General features: G+C 48.2%; 8 protein-coding genes across 8 annotated transcripts; 3 read left to right on the top strand and 5 right to left on the bottom strand.

The window, feature by feature from the left end:
• Nucleotides 1-399: 399 nt before the first annotated feature.
• FIESC28_00355 (uncharacterized protein) lies at nt 400-1,261 on the top strand (the record flags this gene model as incomplete). The annotated part of the gene is made up of 4 exons (XM_031154506.1): nt 400-598; nt 657-911; nt 959-1,101; nt 1,157-1,261. 4 exons carry the CDS (start codon nt 400-402, stop codon nt 1,259-1,261), a joined length of 702 nt encoding a protein of 233 aa, XP_031021365.1.
• A 243-nt stretch (nt 1,262-1,504) lies between these two features.
• Nucleotides 1,505-3,226, bottom strand: FIESC28_00354 (uncharacterized protein; the record flags this gene model as incomplete). The annotated part of the gene is made up of 4 exons (XM_031154505.1): nt 1,505-2,438; nt 2,487-2,816; nt 2,871-2,944; nt 2,993-3,226. 4 exons carry the CDS (start codon nt 3,224-3,226, stop codon nt 1,505-1,507), a joined length of 1,572 nt encoding a protein of 523 aa, XP_031021364.1.
• A 607-nt stretch (nt 3,227-3,833) lies between these two features.
• On the bottom strand, nt 3,834-4,442 carry FIESC28_00353 (uncharacterized protein; the record flags this gene model as incomplete). Its single annotated transcript, XM_031154504.1, has 1 exon — nt 3,834-4,442. The coding sequence occupies one exon, from the start codon at nt 4,440-4,442 to the stop codon at nt 3,834-3,836; it is 609 nt and encodes a 202-aa protein (XP_031021363.1).
• Nucleotides 4,443-5,357: 915 nt separating this feature from the next.
• On the top strand, nt 5,358-6,327 carry FIESC28_00352 (uncharacterized protein; the record flags this gene model as incomplete). The annotated part of the gene is made up of 2 exons (XM_031154503.1): nt 5,358-5,560; nt 5,610-6,327. 2 exons carry the CDS (start codon nt 5,358-5,360, stop codon nt 6,325-6,327), a joined length of 921 nt encoding a protein of 306 aa, XP_031021362.1.
• A 615-nt stretch (nt 6,328-6,942) lies between these two features.
• On the bottom strand, nt 6,943-8,061 carry FIESC28_00351 (uncharacterized protein; the record flags this gene model as incomplete). Its single annotated transcript, XM_031154502.1, has 3 exons — nt 6,943-7,132; nt 7,182-7,867; nt 7,918-8,061. The coding sequence occupies 3 exons, from the start codon at nt 8,059-8,061 to the stop codon at nt 6,943-6,945; spliced, it is 1,020 nt and encodes a 339-aa protein (XP_031021361.1).
• Nucleotides 8,062-9,067: 1,006 nt separating this feature from the next.
• Nucleotides 9,068-11,170, bottom strand: FIESC28_00350 (uncharacterized protein; the record flags this gene model as incomplete). The annotated part of the gene is made up of 3 exons (XM_031154501.1): nt 9,068-9,484; nt 9,534-10,991; nt 11,060-11,170. The coding sequence occupies 3 exons, from the start codon at nt 11,168-11,170 to the stop codon at nt 9,068-9,070; spliced, it is 1,986 nt and encodes a 661-aa protein (XP_031021360.1).
• Nucleotides 11,171-13,978: 2,808 nt separating this feature from the next.
• On the top strand, nt 13,979-15,863 carry FIESC28_00349 (uncharacterized protein; the record flags this gene model as incomplete). The annotated part of the gene is made up of 4 exons (XM_031154500.1): nt 13,979-14,424; nt 14,475-15,089; nt 15,143-15,157; nt 15,218-15,863. 4 exons carry the CDS (start codon nt 13,979-13,981, stop codon nt 15,861-15,863), a joined length of 1,722 nt encoding a protein of 573 aa, XP_031021359.1.
• A 1,057-nt stretch (nt 15,864-16,920) lies between these two features.
• On the bottom strand, nt 16,921-17,730 carry FIESC28_00348 (uncharacterized protein; the record flags this gene model as incomplete). The annotated part of the gene is made up of 1 exon (XM_031154499.1): nt 16,921-17,730. The coding sequence occupies one exon, from the start codon at nt 17,728-17,730 to the stop codon at nt 16,921-16,923; it is 810 nt and encodes a 269-aa protein (XP_031021358.1).
• Nucleotides 17,731-18,965: the final 1,235 nt, after the last annotated feature.

The raw sequence follows: 18,965 nt of genomic DNA, 5'->3' as shown, positions 1-18,965 counted from the left end.
GTGGCAGTGGATCTGGTCTGCCCATACACCAGCCTATAAGTGCTGGCTAGTGTGTCACCTCAGTGGAGGAAATATGCCCGCCCTGAAACGTCAAACCTTTAGGCTCGGAGCATCTTAATCTGATCCCGGATGGCGGCGTTTACGGATCCTGATTGATGCGCGCATGAGACCTGGGCTATGACTTTGTGGAGTTTGTTGCAGTCGGTAAAGGAGCGATGCTCCTGTCAGGGAGCAATACTAAGGGTTCGAGGAAGGTATAAGAAGATGGAAAGGTCTCTAGAGGTAATGTTTCTTCATCCCAACTCACCAACTCACTCACCTTCTTCAACATTATTCATTCTTTAAATAACCGTTGACCGGTATTCTTTCGTTTTCACACAAACTTCAACAACCGTCATAATGCACGCTCCCAGCATCTTCACTGTTCTCGCTGCCGTTCCCGCGGCCATGGCTTGCCTTGGCTATGAAGGCGGTGTCCCCAAGGCCACTGGCACCAAGTCTCTCAGCGCTCCCCGATACCTCAAGAAGGGCGAGGTCTTTGACGCTAAGTGGGTTCGCTACGACCGTGGTGTCAAGTGCTCTGGTCAGAGCGAGGGTGGTACGTTGTCTTTACTCCAAGATAATCTGACAACCCGGGACTTACTAACATCGTGCAGGTGAAAAGGATGCTGTCTTTGTTCTCGAGGACGGTGCCACTCTTCGCAACGTCGTCATCGGTGCCAACCAGAAGGAGGGTGTCCACTGTCTCGGTGCCTGCAACCTTGAGTTCGTCTGGTTCGAGGACGTTTGCGAGGATGCCATCTCTCTTAAGGGCAGTGGAACTGCCAACATCATCGGTGGCGGTGCCTACAAGGCTGCCGACAAGGTGATCCAGCACAACGGATGTGGTCATGTCAACATTGTCAACTTCTGTAAGTCCCATGTCATCAATTGGAGACCTTCAACTAATCCCTTTTAGACGCCAACGACTACGGCAAGGTCTACCGATCTTGCGGTAACTGTAAGGGTAATTCCAAGTGCAAGCGATCCGTCCACATGGAGGGTGTCACTGCTGTCAACGGTGGTGAGCTCATCGGTATCAACACCAACCTCGGCGACAAGGTCAGTTACGCTCCTCAATAATAACATCGAACCGTACTAACAAAGCTGCCTATAGGCCACCTACAAGAACAACTGCTTCCCCAAGACCCAGTGCCAGGGTTACAACGGTTGCGACAAGTCCAACGGCGAGTGCGAGCCCTCTAAGGCCAGCAAGTGCTAGATGCACATAACTATGCCTAGAGCTCATGTTTATGCGAACCTTTCTTTCTGACACAGAGATGACTCGTTGTGTGTATCTCTTGGGTTGAACTTTTTCGTGTACCTTTTTTATACTCTATGTATATATACTACCTGCATAAATGGAACTCCAACTGCTCAATGCTGCACATTTGGAAACACTGCTCTCCACCCCTTCATTAATGCATGTCGCCTTCTGTACTAACACTTCTCTGATCGTAAACTCTCATCCTTCATGCGATGACTCGCCGCTGTCCTTCATATGAGCGTTCTCCTGCTGCAAAGCATCCTCATTATCTACCGCAAACTTGCTTCGATGCCTCAATTTTTGTCCGTACTTCAAAAATAGGAACGGCGTGAACGCAAACAAAGTCGCTACCGCTGCTAAAATGCTTGTCGCAACATTACTTCCCAGACCAGTGTATATCTGATATGTAAAAAGTGGAAACACGGCAGCAGTCAGTGTACGTGTCAAGCTAATGGCGCTGACAGCACTGGCTGCATATTCTCCGTAACTGTCGGTCGCGTACCCGAAGAGCACATAACTGAAGTCATTGGCACAGAAGCCGATTATTACTAAACCGATCATGCTGACAGGCCAGGGAACATTGGTGACTCGCGGTGGGATCGTCCAGGCGAAAAGCCACAGACCAACGGCAAGCGCTGGAGCAGCGATGGCGAACGAGGTAATTTTGGTCTCGGGAACAATGCGTCGGTGTGTTTTGCGATATTTCTTGTATAGATAGGCGTCGTAGAACCTGGGCAGAACATTGATGATCTCGCCGATTGCGATGGCGATGAAGGCCAGACTAGAGGCATTCTCGGAGAAGTTAAACGGCGGCGCGGTATAGACGATGGTCAATGACTCTGTCAAACCGTAGATGAGACCAAATGCAATGGCGCACAAGATGGCGCAGAAAAGCACTAGGGGGTCTGTAACTAGGAACTCCAAGGGTCGGAAGAGAGCGGTTCTTGCAAAGGTGGCCACGGTAAGCTTTCCTCCCTCGGCATGGCCAGGTTTTATATCCTTCATGCCAGTCTCTTCCTGTATATCTTTGACGATCTTGTCTAGAATTTGATTTGCGTTTGACTCTTTGGTGAAAAGGCATGCAGCAGCGGTAACGCCCGTAACAATAGTGGATATGTAGTAAACCCAACGCCTATATCATTGTCAGTCGAGCCATCATCTCGTTTCTTTCCAGACTCACCAGCCTATGCTCGAAGTGATGTATACCGAATAGATAGGTCCCAGCGCCAACCCTAGCATACCGAGAATGGTATAGATGTAGACGACCCAGATCCTATGCTCAGCATTGTACATGTCATCAAAGTTGCCAAAGGCGACAGTGGCAGGTATTGCCGCAGCCACTCCTTGGAAGAATCGTCCAAAGTACACGGCGATTACCGATGGTACTGCTGCCACTATCACTGAGGAAATACAGAAGAGGGTTGCTGCAATTATGTATATGGTGCGTCGTCCAAAGACCTCTGAGATGGGAGAGCAGAATATGCCACCTATGGTCTGGCCAACCAAGTACCTGTTGCTGATAGTCAGTAACGTTGCCAATGCCTGACTTGGCTTCGAAGCTTACATGGTAAGAAAGGCAAAATAAGCCATGGTTCTGCTAAGACCATACTCCTCTCGCGCCGCGTTTCCAGTAGACGCCTGTACAATGGTTAGCAAGTGTACTTCAGTAGAAGTGAACAAGCGTACCCCGGAGGAACTTATTGCCGTCATGTACATTTCCAACCAGCATATCAAGGCAGCGGTGTATGTCTTGGTGCCTGACTTCCAATTTCGAGGGTGTTGTTCTGCATCGTCATCCCAGCAGATTTTATTATCGTCTTCAACATGAACTCCTTTCCCTTGCACGGCATCTTCAAGTGGGCTTTTGTTCTTTGGTGTGTTTTCTGAGGATGCCTGGGCAGATGAGATAGAAGAAGCCATCACAATTAAAATTCTGACAAAGCGATTGATGTAAAAAGGTTGCCGTCTGTACTCGTGACAAATAAAAGTCACAAATCGCTATGTATGCATATTTAGGAATATCGCAGGAAAGAAGGTCCAAGGGACAACCTAAGTAGGACACACAGCAAAATTCGTCACCACATCGACCCGACAGATATCACGATCCAAGGTGTCGTAGACCATAATCGGCGATGGCTGCAATGGGATTGGCCATCGATCGGCCGGATTCAGGGTCGTTCTTTAGCATTATTGCCGATGCGCGTATAACTTCGAATCTGTTTATTACCCGTCCCTCCATCTCGCGATACTTTGGTTCCTAATTATTTCCTAAGTGAGAAAAGTATTTCACGTCATATCGTGATGGAGGTGCGGTTAATAGTTCAGGGCATCAACAAGAATGAGTATTTAAGGGATCAATGACGCTTTCTTCATAGTGCTTACTCCCTGGCCACCCCTTGAAGATTTAACATTAATGTGAACTCTATCAGCATCACCACTCTTTGTTCCGAGGATAACGAGATAGATGCGAACTCCCTTGTGAAACAACACCAAGCTTGTGAAGGGATGGACATCTAGCATTTCTCGATTAAGCTACCTTGTACTGAATAGGTTTGAAGCTACCGCCATTGGACTTCTCGGCCGAACAGGCAGTGATAGCAACAATGAGATCCATCTCAGCAACGAAGTCGATGTGGTCACCAGCTTTGCTAGTAGGTGTCTCCACCGTGAATTTCCCCGTCTTGCCATCCACAGGCACATTCATAAAGCAGTTGAACGCACAAGGAATGCGGTCAGGCGCGATGCCGTGTTTGCTTAGCGCCAAGGAAAGGTTGCCGAAACAGCCGTGATGCGGCTCCTCGTGTCCGTATATGATTCGAAAGGTATCTTTGGAACATGGCGTAAGCAAAAAGTCGTGACGTCCACAACTGTCTTCGACGATTTTAAGCATTACATTGCTCCGGTTTGAGTAGAGTGGATGGCCGGTTGTCAGGTATATGGTGTCTGCGTAGTCGAATGTTCGGCCATTGGAGATGACTTCGTCTGTGTCGTGTTGATTGAATGCCACAAGGTCAGACACTTGAGCGCCTTTTGGATCGATTACTGTTAAGCGTTGGCCTTTTTTGACGAGGAATGAAGTTCCCGTCCTGGGCGCAAGTTCGATGATGCCATCAGACACTTGCTTAGTGTCCTCCATTTTAAGAGTTCGGTATGGAGGAAGTGAAGAATGAAGAAAATGGACAAATATCGAGACCGTTCTAGATTCAAGAGCGGGTAATTGTGCGACGACCTACGTCTTTAATTCTTAATAAATCCCGGACCAGTATCACTCAAGGCGTGACAGGAACAATTCACTGTCGATGATGCGAGGATTGGGTCATGACCGCTTTAACGGCCCGGGGGTATCCACCTTTCCCCAGGTTTGTCTCGCCCCGCATTCCGGAGCATCTGATCCCCTCAGCGCTAGGATCGGATCGATCTCTGGACGATCTACTACGTAACGTTAGATGCTACAGAAGAAGAGATTCCGAGGGTCATTCATCTTTCCCTTCAGCTCTCGGGGTTCGCATTGTCGGCGCCACTATCTCCTTGAGGCTCCAGGCGTGAACATCCCGCACCACCATTTCCAACACTAACCATAAGGCTAATAGATGACAACGATACCCCATCTGTGCTAAAGAAGTTCACCGATACATACAATTATCCGAATGGAGGTGCGGGATGTATAGCCAATCCCTCAATGTAGATGCACAAAGAGCCAGAGTAAAATGATTGATGTCGGAGCGACGGAGGATAATCCCCGGCTTACATGTGTACTGGTCATCGCTGGCCGCATGCATCGTATTGATTTCGTCAGTTTCGCATGGACCAAAGCACGCAATGGGAACACAGGGCCATAGCGCTCTGGAAATGCCATGCCATTCCAAGGATGTTTGCTAAAAGTCTGGTAACACAGTGCCGCCGATCCATGTCAATGACGTCCGGCCCGCCAGTCCTATACACCATTTTGACGTAGTCTCTATGGTAACAGATAGTTATAAGTTGAGACTTACGTCCTTGCGTTGCATTGAGCCTGTATGCTCTATTTCCAAATAGTCTGCCTATCAACAACATGCTGCTCGCATTTAATGCTATTATCTTGGCTCTTGCCTTTGCGGTAGTCGCTAAGCCAATACAATTTCGAAAAGCTGTCAACCGGTTAATAAAGAAGTTGAGAGCCGCCACGAATGGCTTCGAGAAGGCTGCCTTACTCCCTAATGAATTCGACGAAGTCTCGCTGTTCTCAGACTCGGACAATGTGGAGCTGTTAACAAAGTTCGTGACTTGCTCATCCTTTATACTTACAAGGCTAACATGCTACCAGAACTGAGCTTGAAGCTCGATTTGATGAAAATTCTTGGCAAGGTCTTGCGTACCAGGATTTTAAGAACACAATATTAGCCAAGGGCGGAATGAAGACCTTTCCTTGTGTATACGCGACAATGGGTTATCGAGCAGACGACCATCGCTACGTATTCCTCGAGTCAGACGATCCATCTGAGCCTCGCAACGTTCGCAAAGTAGCCTTATCTCTAGCCGAGTACCTACGCATCTCAACCTCCCTGGGACCAAACACATCTCTCGTTATCATTGGTGCCGCCTCTGAGAAACCGCGGACTGTCGAAGAGCACAATCGCACTTTCTGGGACATGCTTCGAGGCCTTCGCATTTGCGATCCGAAAGCCTGGCCAAAGGAGATACCGCAAGACACAGAGGACGCTAAATGGACTTTCTGTTTCAACGGAGAACCAGTCTTCCCCGTCATGTTGACGCCTGCACACCAGGAACGTTGGAGCAGACACATGAGTGTGCCAGTCATCGCCCTTCAGCCGAAGTGGGTTCTGGACAACCTACTCGGAACTCCAGAGAAACGAAAGGCTGCGCAAAGCAAAGTTCGGGGCTTGTTGCACAAGTACGACACCGTCGGCATCAGTCCAGATCTGACGGCTTATGGTGCGGATGGCAGTAGTGAGGTTCGCCAACTATGCTTGCATGATACGAACGAGTCTGTCCAATGTCCATACCGGAACTTTGACAGATAGGACCCGGAGCTAGAACATCCAATGATTGAGTTTGGTTCGCGGAAATACCTTTGCTTAGCGTTTGAAGCGTTGTCCCTTGAATGTCACTATACATCCCGTCCCCCCTCGGGGTAATTTACTATACTTAGACTTAATAGAACTTAAAATCTATATATAAAGGTTTTATCATGTGTCAATGATCATTGCACATAATTACAGAAAGGCGAGATGTCGCATTAGCCCGTCGAGATGTAAGCTCTAACGTTGCCCGTGGTGGGGAACCAAAAGGTAGGCTTCCTAGACTAAAATTGGAGCCGTTTCGTCAACACCCCCACTACAGCAGTCTCCAGACTGTTCATCTTCCGTAGTATAGTGGTCAGTATGCAAGCTTGTCACGCTTGAGACCCGGGTTCAATTCCCGGCGGGAGAGATCCAGCCACCTGCGATACGCAGGTTTCTATTTTTGCATTTATCAATTGCTATCAGTTTTTATCACTCATAGACCTCTTTTTTGATCACCGTTCTATTGTCTTTTACTTTAACTTGTTGCTTAGTTCTACTACTCATGTCCTTGAATCCCACCCACAACGGCATATCCAATTTCTATTATTATAACAATTCATGATCGTGGTCGTCTTAACGGACCATCTTGGCCAGGGCATCCAGAGTATTGGGCTCACCAAGAGCACCCTGAGGAAATCGAGAGTTGAAGCCAATGACAGACTGGACACTGTGGAAAGTGGAGGTCTTGATGGAGAGCTTCTGGTCTGAGACCAACCATCTGACACCCTCACTGCAGGGGGGTGTAGTCAAAGAACCCTCGTATCTAGAATAATGTTAGCTTCTATTCGATGAGTCATTGTGGGCTTATTTACGTCTGGAAAGAGCCGGCTGCGAGGGTGCTGACAAGCTCAGCCATGTTGAGAGACTTGGTCTTGGTAAGAGTTCCAGGCTCGGAAATCTCACCAACGGAGCCAAAGACGGTCTCCAAAAGGTTGGAGGGAGTGGTAGCAGCAGTGGTAGGGGCGTTGACATGGAAGAAAGATCCTCCAACACCGGGAAGCTGTCGCTTATCATGATCATGATTGTGGGGTACGCTGCGACGCATCTTGAAGCTATCCCTCTTGCGAGCTTGAGGTGTTGAAGCAGGAGGCTGAGAAGAAGTAGAGTTTCCAGCAGGGCTGCCACCAGCACCGTCCTCGACGTCGATGAAAACACCGACGACGGCAATCTGGGAATCGGCGCTCTCCCAGACCATGTGCATCTCCATAGCCATACTCTTTCCAGCATCGAGATGCTCACTAGGCAGATGGAAGTGGAACTGCTGAAGAGTGTAGCTAGTGTTGCCGAAGCGCATGCTTCCCTGGCCAGCAACAACCTCAACAGTAGTGCCAAGATTCTCGAATTCGGTTCCTTCTGTCATATCGGGGATTTCGAGGTTCAACTGGGAGGCGGGAACCATAGCATTTTCACCTGCGACCATGTCGATGGGGGACTGGTTGGTGCCAGTAGCGCACATAGCGTTGGCCTCGGGGTCTAGGAAGAGCCAGCTGGTAGGGCCCTGTCATAACTGTCAGCATAATTACAATGAGTCCATACAGGTATACATACAGTCTTGCCAGTGTAACCAAAAGTATTAACCTCAACCTTTCCCTCTGCACGAGGATGCAGAAGAGTGCCATAGGCACAAGAAGCCATCGCTTGAGAAGCGAAAGCTCCAAGGAGGAATAGTCGAAGGGTGATGGATCCAGCCATGGTGATAGTAGTACTAAGTCGACAAGGTAAAAGAGAAGCGAGTACAAAGAAACAAAACACGATATTAGGTTATGCAAAGAAACGAACTTGAGGCCAGCCTCGAGGGAAAGAAATTAGGTAGAAGGAAACAAACGAAATCGAACGATGATGCCGAAGAATCATAAGTTTGCAGCAGGACCGGAGAGTTTTAATACCAGGGAGTCTGGACTGGACTGGAGTCTGGACCCAAGACTCTACGCGTACTCCAAAACAAAGGCTATCTAGGAGTCCCATTGAAACGGTATCTTTTGCAAGTCCTAAGAATATGCTTCATGGTAACCTTAAAGGCTAACCTGTTGAGGATACAGGGGTCGTTACATTTTAAGTGGCCTCCGTCGCAGGTCTCGTCGCCAGGAGCTGAGGATGGTTTTGGCTCCGGTTTCAGGCGCCAAGAACCGGAGCCAAGACCTTGACGGTTGCCGTCATCCGATTATTGTTAAGATGATAATATCGCTCTCAATTTGTACAGGTTTTAGCTATGAATTGATGCGATTAATGGGTCAATTGAGTTGGTAGAGCTGGTAGGGACAATTAAGCTTAAATATAGCGGGTATCCAGTATAACAAGTAAATTACAGTGGTTACCCCGACTTAATTAACGCAGGGCCGAGATAATTCCCTATCTGTCAAAATGCAGGGTTCGTCTCAGGATAAAGGAAAAGTGAGCTGATTTTCAGAGTTCTAGACTTTTCGTCCCGTCGCAAGCGCCAAGCCTCAAACCGTTTCAGCATTGAATTGGTTTAGGATGAATTTCTTGAGACTCTGACAGGGGAGCCATCGCCACTTTATCAGCGAATAACCTCACCCTGACCGACAGGGCATCTCCAGAACGAAGGGAAAAAAGCGCTCACATGGTAGATGTCACTGGTCTTAATTAAGAATGAAACATGAATCTTTGTTTTCTGCTTAATTTATCTAAATTTATACACTTTAAAAGTTTCCGAAGCCTGTCAATTTAAGCGACAAGTTTAAAAACTATTCGCTTCAGTCTTCTTGCCGGGGTACGGCGCAGCACCGGTGCTCTCCCCGGCCACAGCCCCGTGTTCGATGACCTCATCGCGGTGAACCTCGAGAGGCGCCATGACAACCTGAGGCGCGTAGAAAGTTTCGCTGAGGTGGCGCTTCTCGGGAGGCACAAAGACGTCGAGCCAGCGAGGAACGACAAAGCCGAAACCGACAATGCACATAACGCCAATAGCAGATGCGAAGGCAAAGATGTGCAGGGGGTCGTTTCGCTTGGTGTAGAAGAGAGGGAAGGCGAAGGATGTGATAATCGCAAGGATAGGGGCGGAGATATAACGGAGGACGAAGCCCCAGAAGATGGGAATGTTCCATCGCTTGCCGCCTGCGACAACAATGTTGAGGTCACGTCGAAGCTGGTTGAACTAAATATAGTCAGTATAAGGATATAAATAAGCACGGAGTATAACATACCGAGTAGAAGGAGAACCACCACATCTTAGAAAGAGCGTTGTTCTTGCCGAAGAATCCAGGAGGTCGAGAGTCGGGGGACTTAGAAAGCAAGATGCCCAGAATGTTGGAAGCGATGAAGATACCAAAGCCAACGCCAGCACCGGCCGCAGGGCTCACAGCATGTCCGATAGCCACACCAAGAATCATAGACAAGACATATCCAAAGTTGTAAACCAGGTATCCAGTCCAGCCTATTTGTCCAATAACATCAGTGTAACGATAGAGAGTGGTAGCACCAACACACTCGCACCAAACAACGAAGATGAGGGACAAGTTGTTAATCCAAGTGTCAACAGCATCAAGAAGATAGAATCCGAACTTGGTGCAGTAAATGAGAGACAGAAGGAATGAGATGAGAATGACGACAGAAGTGATCAAAACTCGAGAGTACTTTCGACCGACACCTGAATCGCAAATGAGTGTAACGAGCGATTCGCTAAGAGCAAAAGCAGAGCTCAGACCGAGAACAGCCAATGTGAGGAAGAACAGAACGGCCCAAACATTGGCACCGGGCATCTCGGCCAGCGCAAGAGGGTACGTCAGAAAACCTACGGTGAAGGTGCTGAGTGAGATGTTCGAGTCCTCAGGAGAGTAACCGAGGAAACCAATGACGCCGAAAACTGCAAAACCGCCAACAATTTCGTACAGAGAGTTACAGATGGCGATAATGAGGGTATCTTGCACAGCGTTGGCATGTTTACTGTTGTATGAGGCGTAAGAAGTAAAGTAACCAAAACCGACACCGATGGAGAAGAAGATTTGGCCACAGGCTCCTTGCCAAATTTGGCCACCGCCGAGCTTTTCACCGTTCCACTCGCCAAAGTAGTACTTGATACCGGTACTGGCATTGGGGAGAGAGACGGACCGGCCGAGAATGATAATAATCATGATGACTGGGAGACCCATAGTGAAGTAGACGACTCGGCCGGTTGTTCCTACGCCCTTGAACATGCAGAGCCAGACAAGCACCCACATAAATGCGACCCAGCCGACAGTCTCGCCGACGAAGCCTCGACCAGGGTAGTCGACGTAGCCAGAGCCGGTAGGCGCCACAGGATCAACGTTGGCAATGACATCCTGCATGTAAAACTCTTGTCCGCGACCGCTCCAGGGCAGAGGGCTCTCGAACGAGCAGCGGAAGTAGTGCATAATCCAGGCGAGGATAGGGACGTAGTATGTAGCGACGATAAAGCCGTTCATAATGACAGCCAGACCGACACCCTTGGTGCGCTTATTGATTCCATTGAAGGCGACGACGACACTACCGCGGTAGGCCTGGCCGATACAGATCTCGAGACATAATACAGGAATACCGAGGAAGAAGAGGGCGATGAGGTAAGGAATGAACCATTGAAGACCGTTGTTGGCGAAGACGACGGAGGGATAGCGGAGAAGGTTACCGAGACCTACAGCGCCGCCCTGTGGTGATTTGTTAGTAGCTTGTCTTACATGCAGGGCCGAAAGGTGGGCGATGCAGGGTGACGTACCATGGCAGCCAAAACAAAAGCGGCACGTGAGGGCCATTTGTCTCGACCATCATCCTCCTTGTCTGCGCTGGGGGCTATAAACCCAACGACACGCTTGAAGTTGAACCCCATGTTGTGAGAGAAAAGGAAAGAAAAGTAGTGATCAGTCTGCTGTGCTGTCGAGACAAGCTTCTTATGCACCTTGTCGCAGATCAGCAATTGGTGTGAACAAGCCCAGAAATGTATGCCAAGGGGAGAGGGATAGCAGGCAGCTTTATAGCACGGCAGTCGCAGCTTACAGCATAGCTTCTTGGCAAAGATTACGATAAATCGTCACCTGTTTTTCAGGTTCGCCTTGGGTCAGTGTTGCTACCAGCTCAAGTTTGCTTGGCAAAGACATGCCGTCCGCCTATCCCCTCAAGCGCAGTAAGCCATACAACGTCTTGGCAAATTCCGACCAATCTCCACAGCTGAAGTCTGGGGTGTTTTAGTGTATCTCATGACGGCTTTGTCTTGGCATTTTCAATGATATCTAAAAGTTGCATACTGATTCGTGTGTTTTTTCCCAAGGAAATGAAAGTGGTGGGATGTGATCCATTCATCCATCATCCATCGCTCGATTGCTCCACCCCCGTATTTACAGTGGGAATCATCACCCACTTTACCCCATTACCCCGTACTCTTCTTGTCCCTCTCTCTCCATGGCCAAGCTTTTAGTGTAGACTTTGTTCTGTCTTGTCTCTCGTAGGCCAAGAGTCCAGATTGCAGCATGCGGGGAGACACACAAGTCGTTCCCCCAGAGCCCCAGAATAGCCCCGAGTCTAAATTCACTACAGCGCCCAAGCCCCAGTGCTACATACCTTTTACAGTAGGCAGGCCTCGGTTTGCAGAGGCAAGGAAATACAAGCATAATTCGTTAGCCTGCCCCTAGACTCATCTCTGAATGCAGCACCTTCCTCATTCGGTAGCTCTAATGTTACCAGGCTGGCCGCCGCATGCGGTATTCCATTTGATGATCTCAGTGATTGGTCGCATCGTAAGATTCTCTGTTCAATTTGAAGCTTTGGGGGGATTATTTGCGCGTTACTTCCATGATGGCGTTGACTTTATTTCAGCGTGCAATGAGCCGTTTTTCTGGAAGTTGTCCGTAGGGTAATTGAAGCCATTCACAAACCGAGAGGACCACTGGGACTGGTCACGTTTTCACGTGTGACATGCGTCAGAATGAGGAACATCATATTGCCATTTTACCATTATTTACGTAACCCAGCGACAGCTAAACTGACTGACAGCATCATCTTACCCATTCTCTGTAATTGACCTGCCCTATTCTTCCTCCCCGCTTACCCCGACCTAACATGATCAAAAGTCACCCCAGATTTTGCCCTCAATAAGGGGAAGGTCCGTGTCGTCTTGAATCACGTTGTTTAACTCGTTATGGGAGGTTTTATTCCCTCAATTAACGGCGCGAATATTAAAAGTACTGACCGCATTTCGGCCCAAGCTCAACCTGATGATGGCCGACATGGAATCATCAACAAACATGCTTATTGTCAGCCCATCCATCAATTCAGCACACTTGCTTAATTCGGACTTAAGTTCCTGGTCTGACAACGCAAGATATTGCTGTTTACAGTCAACCAGTCGGTCCATCGGTTACCTCCCAATCGATAGACAAGTTGGAGCCTCAGGAATCTCCCATACATTTTTTAACAACATGAGCTCCACGCGACAAGCATCGCCAACGTCTCGGCCCCATCGTCGGTGGCTCTAGGGTAATCGCGCAAACACTAAATAACCATTTGATGAGCGCGCGATATCCGAGAGCCTGGGATCGAACCACTCTGTGCTTTACTTGAATCATGTCGCAATTAAACAGCTTCGAAAGCTTCCAGAACAACCACAGCTCAAGCTCTGGTCAGTGCATATTTCAGCTTGCGATAACCGAAATGCTTTTTTGCTCTAACGCAACGGCGCACTTGGCAAAGGGTAGTGAAACCCCATTTGACCGAGACTTGCCGCCCGCTAAGAAAGAGCCAGGCTGTTGGATCCTCCGCAGTGCCTGGATTTGAAGGAGTCGACGTTGATGACAACATGATATTACCAAGAGATGTTGTGCCGTAGTTTCGCATAGCCCGGCTTGGCGTAACGTGGTCGGCTACTGAAGGACCAAGATCAAGAAATCAGCTCTCCTTGGCTCTTGGCAGTGCGTTCCAGCCCTTGGAAAGGGTCGTTAGAGGCGGCAAATATTGATTTGAAGTCATGTTAACCTTGAACAAACTTTGGAGGCTATCGCGAACCATTTTAGAGGGATTGCTAGTCATTTGGACTGTGGGGTTATGCCGTCCATAGCCGGTTTCCCCTGTTTCCCCACGACGCTCAATGATGGGCCACTTTTACAGGTCAGGCACGAATCAAAATGGTCAAAAAGGAATGGTCAAGATAGAGCTATAGTACAGCGAGGTAAAGTTGAGGGAGGGATACATGGACCAACGGTAAATAAGTAAAAAAGATATGATAAGAGAAGGACTCTTGAAGAGCCCGACTGTTTTCCAGTCGACGCGGGCCTGATTCGAACAGACGCCTCCGAGGAGAATAGATTTCTAGTCTATCGCGTTAGACCACTCCGCCACCGCGCCTTATCGGATTGTTGAAAGAGGCTGTCAACTCACGGTCTAAGACCAGCATTTTGCAAAATCCAGAACGTGCTCGCAGCTCATGACATGAAAGTGCACTTTTGTCAATTGATCCAGTCAGCGACCGTAAATATGCCTCGCTGTACGCCTCAGTGGCTATGCCAACGCCTTTGTGTAACGTCTTTCAACCTTCTTCCCCGCCCGATTTCACGGCTTCTCTCCATGTTAATCGTTTTTATCGCAACTGTCCGACGCTTGTTTCTTCCACAAACCCGAAAGACTATTCTCTTCAGCCGGCGTCACAATGGAATTTGGACTGACATTTGGAGCTGTCGGCGACTTTATTGCAATTACTGTTCTAATCAAGGACATTATCAAGGCACGCAATGATGCACGTGGATCCGCCAAAGAATATCGAGAGCTGGTCCGAGAGCTTGATACACTCCACCTGACACTGGAAGCTGTTCAAAAGACCTGCGAAGATCCTCACTTGACTGATTCTCTTGAAGATCTTACCAAGATAGCACTTGACACAGTATCTCACGTCAAGGATTGCTCGAATGGGTTTCTGGATCTAATCCGCAAGTATGAGCCGATCTTAGGTGCTGTTGTGTCAGGAAAGAGCAACTCCTTCAAGGCTATTGGAAGGAAGATTCAATGGAAGCTGAATGAGAGGGAAATTGAGAAGTTTCGTGCCGAGGTGATGGGGTGTACCATGGCACTCAATGTTTTGCTGGAAGTTATCACAGTGTGAGTGAAGTGCCATCTTTGAATATTTACCCAAGTTCTGACATTAGTAGGCGTATGTTGCAAAGGAATCATGACACTCTGGCCAAAGAGCAAACTGCTGCCGAAGGCCGTACAGCCGCATTAATACGTCGATCAGAAGCGTCATTGAAGGCGTGGATAAGCTTCATCGGTCGGCAAATACTTCGTAGGCTACAAATCGTACACAGATCAGGCATCGAGCTGAAGAGATCCATTGACCAGATCATCGCCATGATGTGTACTCTCTCCGGTGACCTGAGCTCTATCAGGGCCATCGTCATGCACCTCGACAGGGGGCCAAGCGATGAATACTTTATCCTAGAAGACGTTACGGGAAGGACGTTCCCCATCCATCTGAGAACTATCACCTCATGGGCGGTACTTGAATTTATACTCAACGAGCGCTTTAAAGGTAAGAAGGGTGCTCGAAGAGTACAGCGTAAGCTGTACAGTTTACGTGAGAGTAACACACAACGAGAAATTGATGGGTCTATGCCTTGGGAAAGTGCGTTTCTACCGCGCCAGAAGATCACTATGAGCTTGATCTGTAAAGATGCAGAGAATAACAATGCAGGCGGAAGAGTATCGTCAAGCTGTCCTTTCTGCCAAACGCCATCAGATCATGACAGCGGTGGTGAAGTAGAATGGTAATCCTGAATGATGATTTCATGGTGAGCTACATTGCTGACATTCTCATTAGTGCGAAGTGTAAAAGGTACTTCACAAGGGTAGTTGAACTTGACGATCCCGAAGTACCTCATAACCATCCTACCAGGCTGCGGAATTCAGCTCCTTCACCAGGGCGAAGGAAAAGGGAACACGATTCAAACAGCACCAAGACCTGTAGTATATGCCACTCCTCGAGGCGTCACGATACTGGGACAATCTCAAAGCGAAAGTGTTGCCTGTCAGGCACAGATTCAGAAACGGACTCGGATGATGGAGATGTCCAAGGCTTTGTAAGGGTTCACCTTGTCTCAAGAAAAAGGCGGGCAACTACCAAGGTCCCGAATCAAGGTGAACAAGAAAGATCTGCCAAGCTTAAGCGAATGAGGGAAGCAGAGAGGTCTTCGGTAAACGAGGTGGTTTGGAACAACAAAATTCTTCACAAGTGGCTGTCGGAGACATCAAAAATGGAGGTTGACCCAGCTCTGATCGGGGTTGATCCGGCTCTGGGTCGATGGCTTTCAATCTCGCAGCCCCCTACCGACCTCCTGGGTGCCAGAAAAAGGACTGCTGTCAATTACCGAGGGACTAGTACCTTCGGAGAGGACGATTCCGATTCCGATTCCGATTCCAACTCCGAAGGAGAAGATGGGACATCTGTTCCTCTAGTGGTTCTATGTCCTGATAGAGGTGTATCGGTGGAAGGGCCCCCTCCCCCTTCCCTTCCTCTCATGATTCCATTCCCCTCCAATTAACGTGTATTTGGCGAAATGTCGTAGGAGGTAATTCCAAAATCAGTCCATATAGTTCGACGGTAACATAACATACCAGACGGCTGTTGGTCATGATTGATACGATCCATCTATCGAGCAGCATCAACTACCATATGAAACAGTGTCACGAAGGACCACAAGTAAAATGCAGAGGCAATTCAAATTGGCCCAGTATTTAAGTAGCACGTATTGATGCAACAAGGAAGGAGTAATGCAATTGATAAGCCACCCACATACACATTTGCTGACAGCGACTGAAAAATATCGCCGTGCGATCAAGATTAAAGAAAGAAACGAAGGCGTTGTGTGTAAATGATTGATTGATTGACTGGCAGGATGAATGCAAAAAGCAAAAAGGTTTGTCGGTGGAGAGGCTCGAACTCTCGACCTTTGGATTACTCTGACCTGAGGCCAAATCATATTATGAGACCAACGCTCTAACCAACTGAGCCACACCGACGTTAGAGGAAGCGATTGATATGAATGATTATATTGTGTGTAAAGCAGTGATTGAGTCATTGTGGGTTTTAATGCCCATTGTTCAATCAAATCAATTTCAATGAAATTAGGCTGCGTGGAGTTATTACACGTTTACAATAAAAGACATTCAGTACCCCAATTATTTTTGCGATAAGTACTTGTCCAGCCAGACCTAGGTATCATAGTGCGGGCCAATGCAAGTATGTGTTACTCACTTGACTATTTATCACCCAATGGATTGAGTCTTGTGTATAACTTCTTTAGTGGTGAACATACTGGACACGTCCTCACCAGAAACCACATCACCAAGCAAAAAGTGATAGTCAGATATTCTGACTTGATATGTGCCACGTCAATGGATCGAACCTTGGACCTTGTCATTACTAGTGACACGCTCTACTACTGAGCCAACGCGGCGCCGTCTAGATACAAGAGTATCTTTGTGGGACTTGTCGACGATGGTTGAGAATCTGGATGTGAGAAACTGGTTCCTCGTTAGGAGCAATGGTGGTGCGGGCAGACATCTGAGACGGAAACATTGGCTCCGGGTGTCATCTGTTTATGACAGCCGCGTGATAAACGTGAGCAGGATATACTCCAGATCATATCGCTTCGGGAAGAGTGCGGGCACATGATTCCCTAGCGTAGCCCAGTCGACATTATCCAAGCCACGCATTGCAAATACATAGTCCCAATATTCGGGATACCATCCTGCCCATTCCCAATCCAGAAGGGCGACAATACGGCCATCGCGAACATGAACATTTCGGGACGAGAGGTCACCATGTGTGAACACAATGGGATATTCATCCCCAAGCTGAGTTGTGATCTGCTCCCAATAGATGGACATATCTGCATATCGCTGTCGTGGTCGCACAAGCCACTCTTGAAATTCTCTGAGGGTGTGAAATGGCCCGCCAGATCGGGTGAAGATGCTGGGAACAATAGCACCTTGTCCGTCGAGACGACCGATATAGATACCTTGGATGGCACGCATTTGGGCGATGTAGTCACTGAGTTGAGTGAGAATCTCCGATCGCTGGCGTGGTTCCAACGATGGCCAGGCCTCTTTCAATGACTGTCCTTCGATGTATTCCATTGTGATGCGATCCCAATCGCTGCTACTGACTTTTGGTACAGGAATTGTCGTGTTTTCTTTCAGGAATCGCAATACATGTGCCTCGTTTGGAGACAGGTTGCTTCCCATACCGTCAGGAGATGTGGTGTACTTGGTGACTGTATCGCCATGTTTGCACTGGTAGATAAGCTGGCCTTCCGGATATGGTGCAGGTGTTCTTGCAGGCGGCGGAGAATCGCCAAATAGAGCAATACGCCGATCTCGAGCCTTCATTTCCTGGAGGCGCTGCATTTTTGGTCATGTTGGAAAGTGGACGATCAGTGTCGTGTCATGCATATTGGGTTGGTTGGTTCACGTTGGCAAAAAATAAAATCCCTACCGAACACCGACAGGGATCAAAAATAGTTGACAAGACTGGGATTCGAACCCAGGCCCCTTTCGAGACTGCGAATCGTCCTAGTTCGAATCGAACCTGAACACAGCGCCTTAGACCGCTCGGCCATCTTGCCTTTTGATTGGATACTGATCGGACTTCGCTTGAACACATATTATCGCTATTCCAAATTGTTGAGACTCGAGATATCGTACTCAAAGCATCGTGTAAGTGCTTCGCGCTTATTGATAAGTAGTTAAACACACTTTGCGAGATAAATGTCTACTTATCTAAGATCTTGTAAGCTTTTCCAGGATAAAAGCCGAGTACTGGCTTTCTCAAGTTCATGATGCGTGAGATGTCATGCTGTTGCTCCCACGTCTTTTGGCAGATTCATGATCATTTCTATGAAGTCGGCCAAACAGCATGACTTTACAAAATTAAAACATTCGGGTAATTTAGAAAAGTCCTTAGACTATCCCAGATCCTATCAAGAGTCGATACAATTCATTTTGCCTGCGCAATGCCTCTATCTGTACAAACATCGCTATCGATAAAGTCTACCCTAGAGTGGACATGAGTGCAAACTCAGTGGTCATAGCTTCTCAAACGCGTCACGACGTAATCTCGATGGCGCAAAACGCGTCGTTGTTCCCAGCCCCTTCGTTTCGCACGCGAATCTCCCAGCCCCTTGATGAAATTTGCGCCACGTCGCGTTTCTGCTGTAAAACTCTGATACAAGCTAACGGTAAATGCCGTCTCCATCAGTGTGCCACGGTTCTACCGCGTCTGTAGCGCGTAGGGTCTAACACTGCCAGGGTTAAGCAGAATGCCACGCCTCAATTCCTTAACAAGGTGGGATGCTCAGTCGTGAGACCACGTGCAGATTAGGTACCTGTGGTGTTACGACTGAGTATGACCTTGTCACACTATCTTATCAAATTCCTTATCTAGGCTCATCTCATCTCAGACTTTTAGGTTTCCACCAGTGTATCAGGTTGCGCTCCCCTCGCGCCATTTCCGCCAGCGCGTCAACTTAAATTTAAGGTTATCGTATTCGATCATGCATGGTACCTTTACGAATCCAGACAACAATTTTCACGTTCAGAATTTGATCGTAAGCGATGTATTAGGGGTGATATCAAGTACGTAC

The sequence above is a fragment of the Fusarium coffeatum genome (assembly GCF_003316985.1).
Source record: "Fusarium coffeatum strain FIESC_28 chromosome Unknown BRIP53273_contig_9, whole genome shotgun sequence".
NCBI lineage: Eukaryota > Fungi > Ascomycota > Sordariomycetes > Hypocreales > Nectriaceae > Fusarium > Fusarium coffeatum.
Note: the sequence above shows the minus strand (reverse complement) of the source record. Positions and strands in the feature narration are given on the sequence as shown.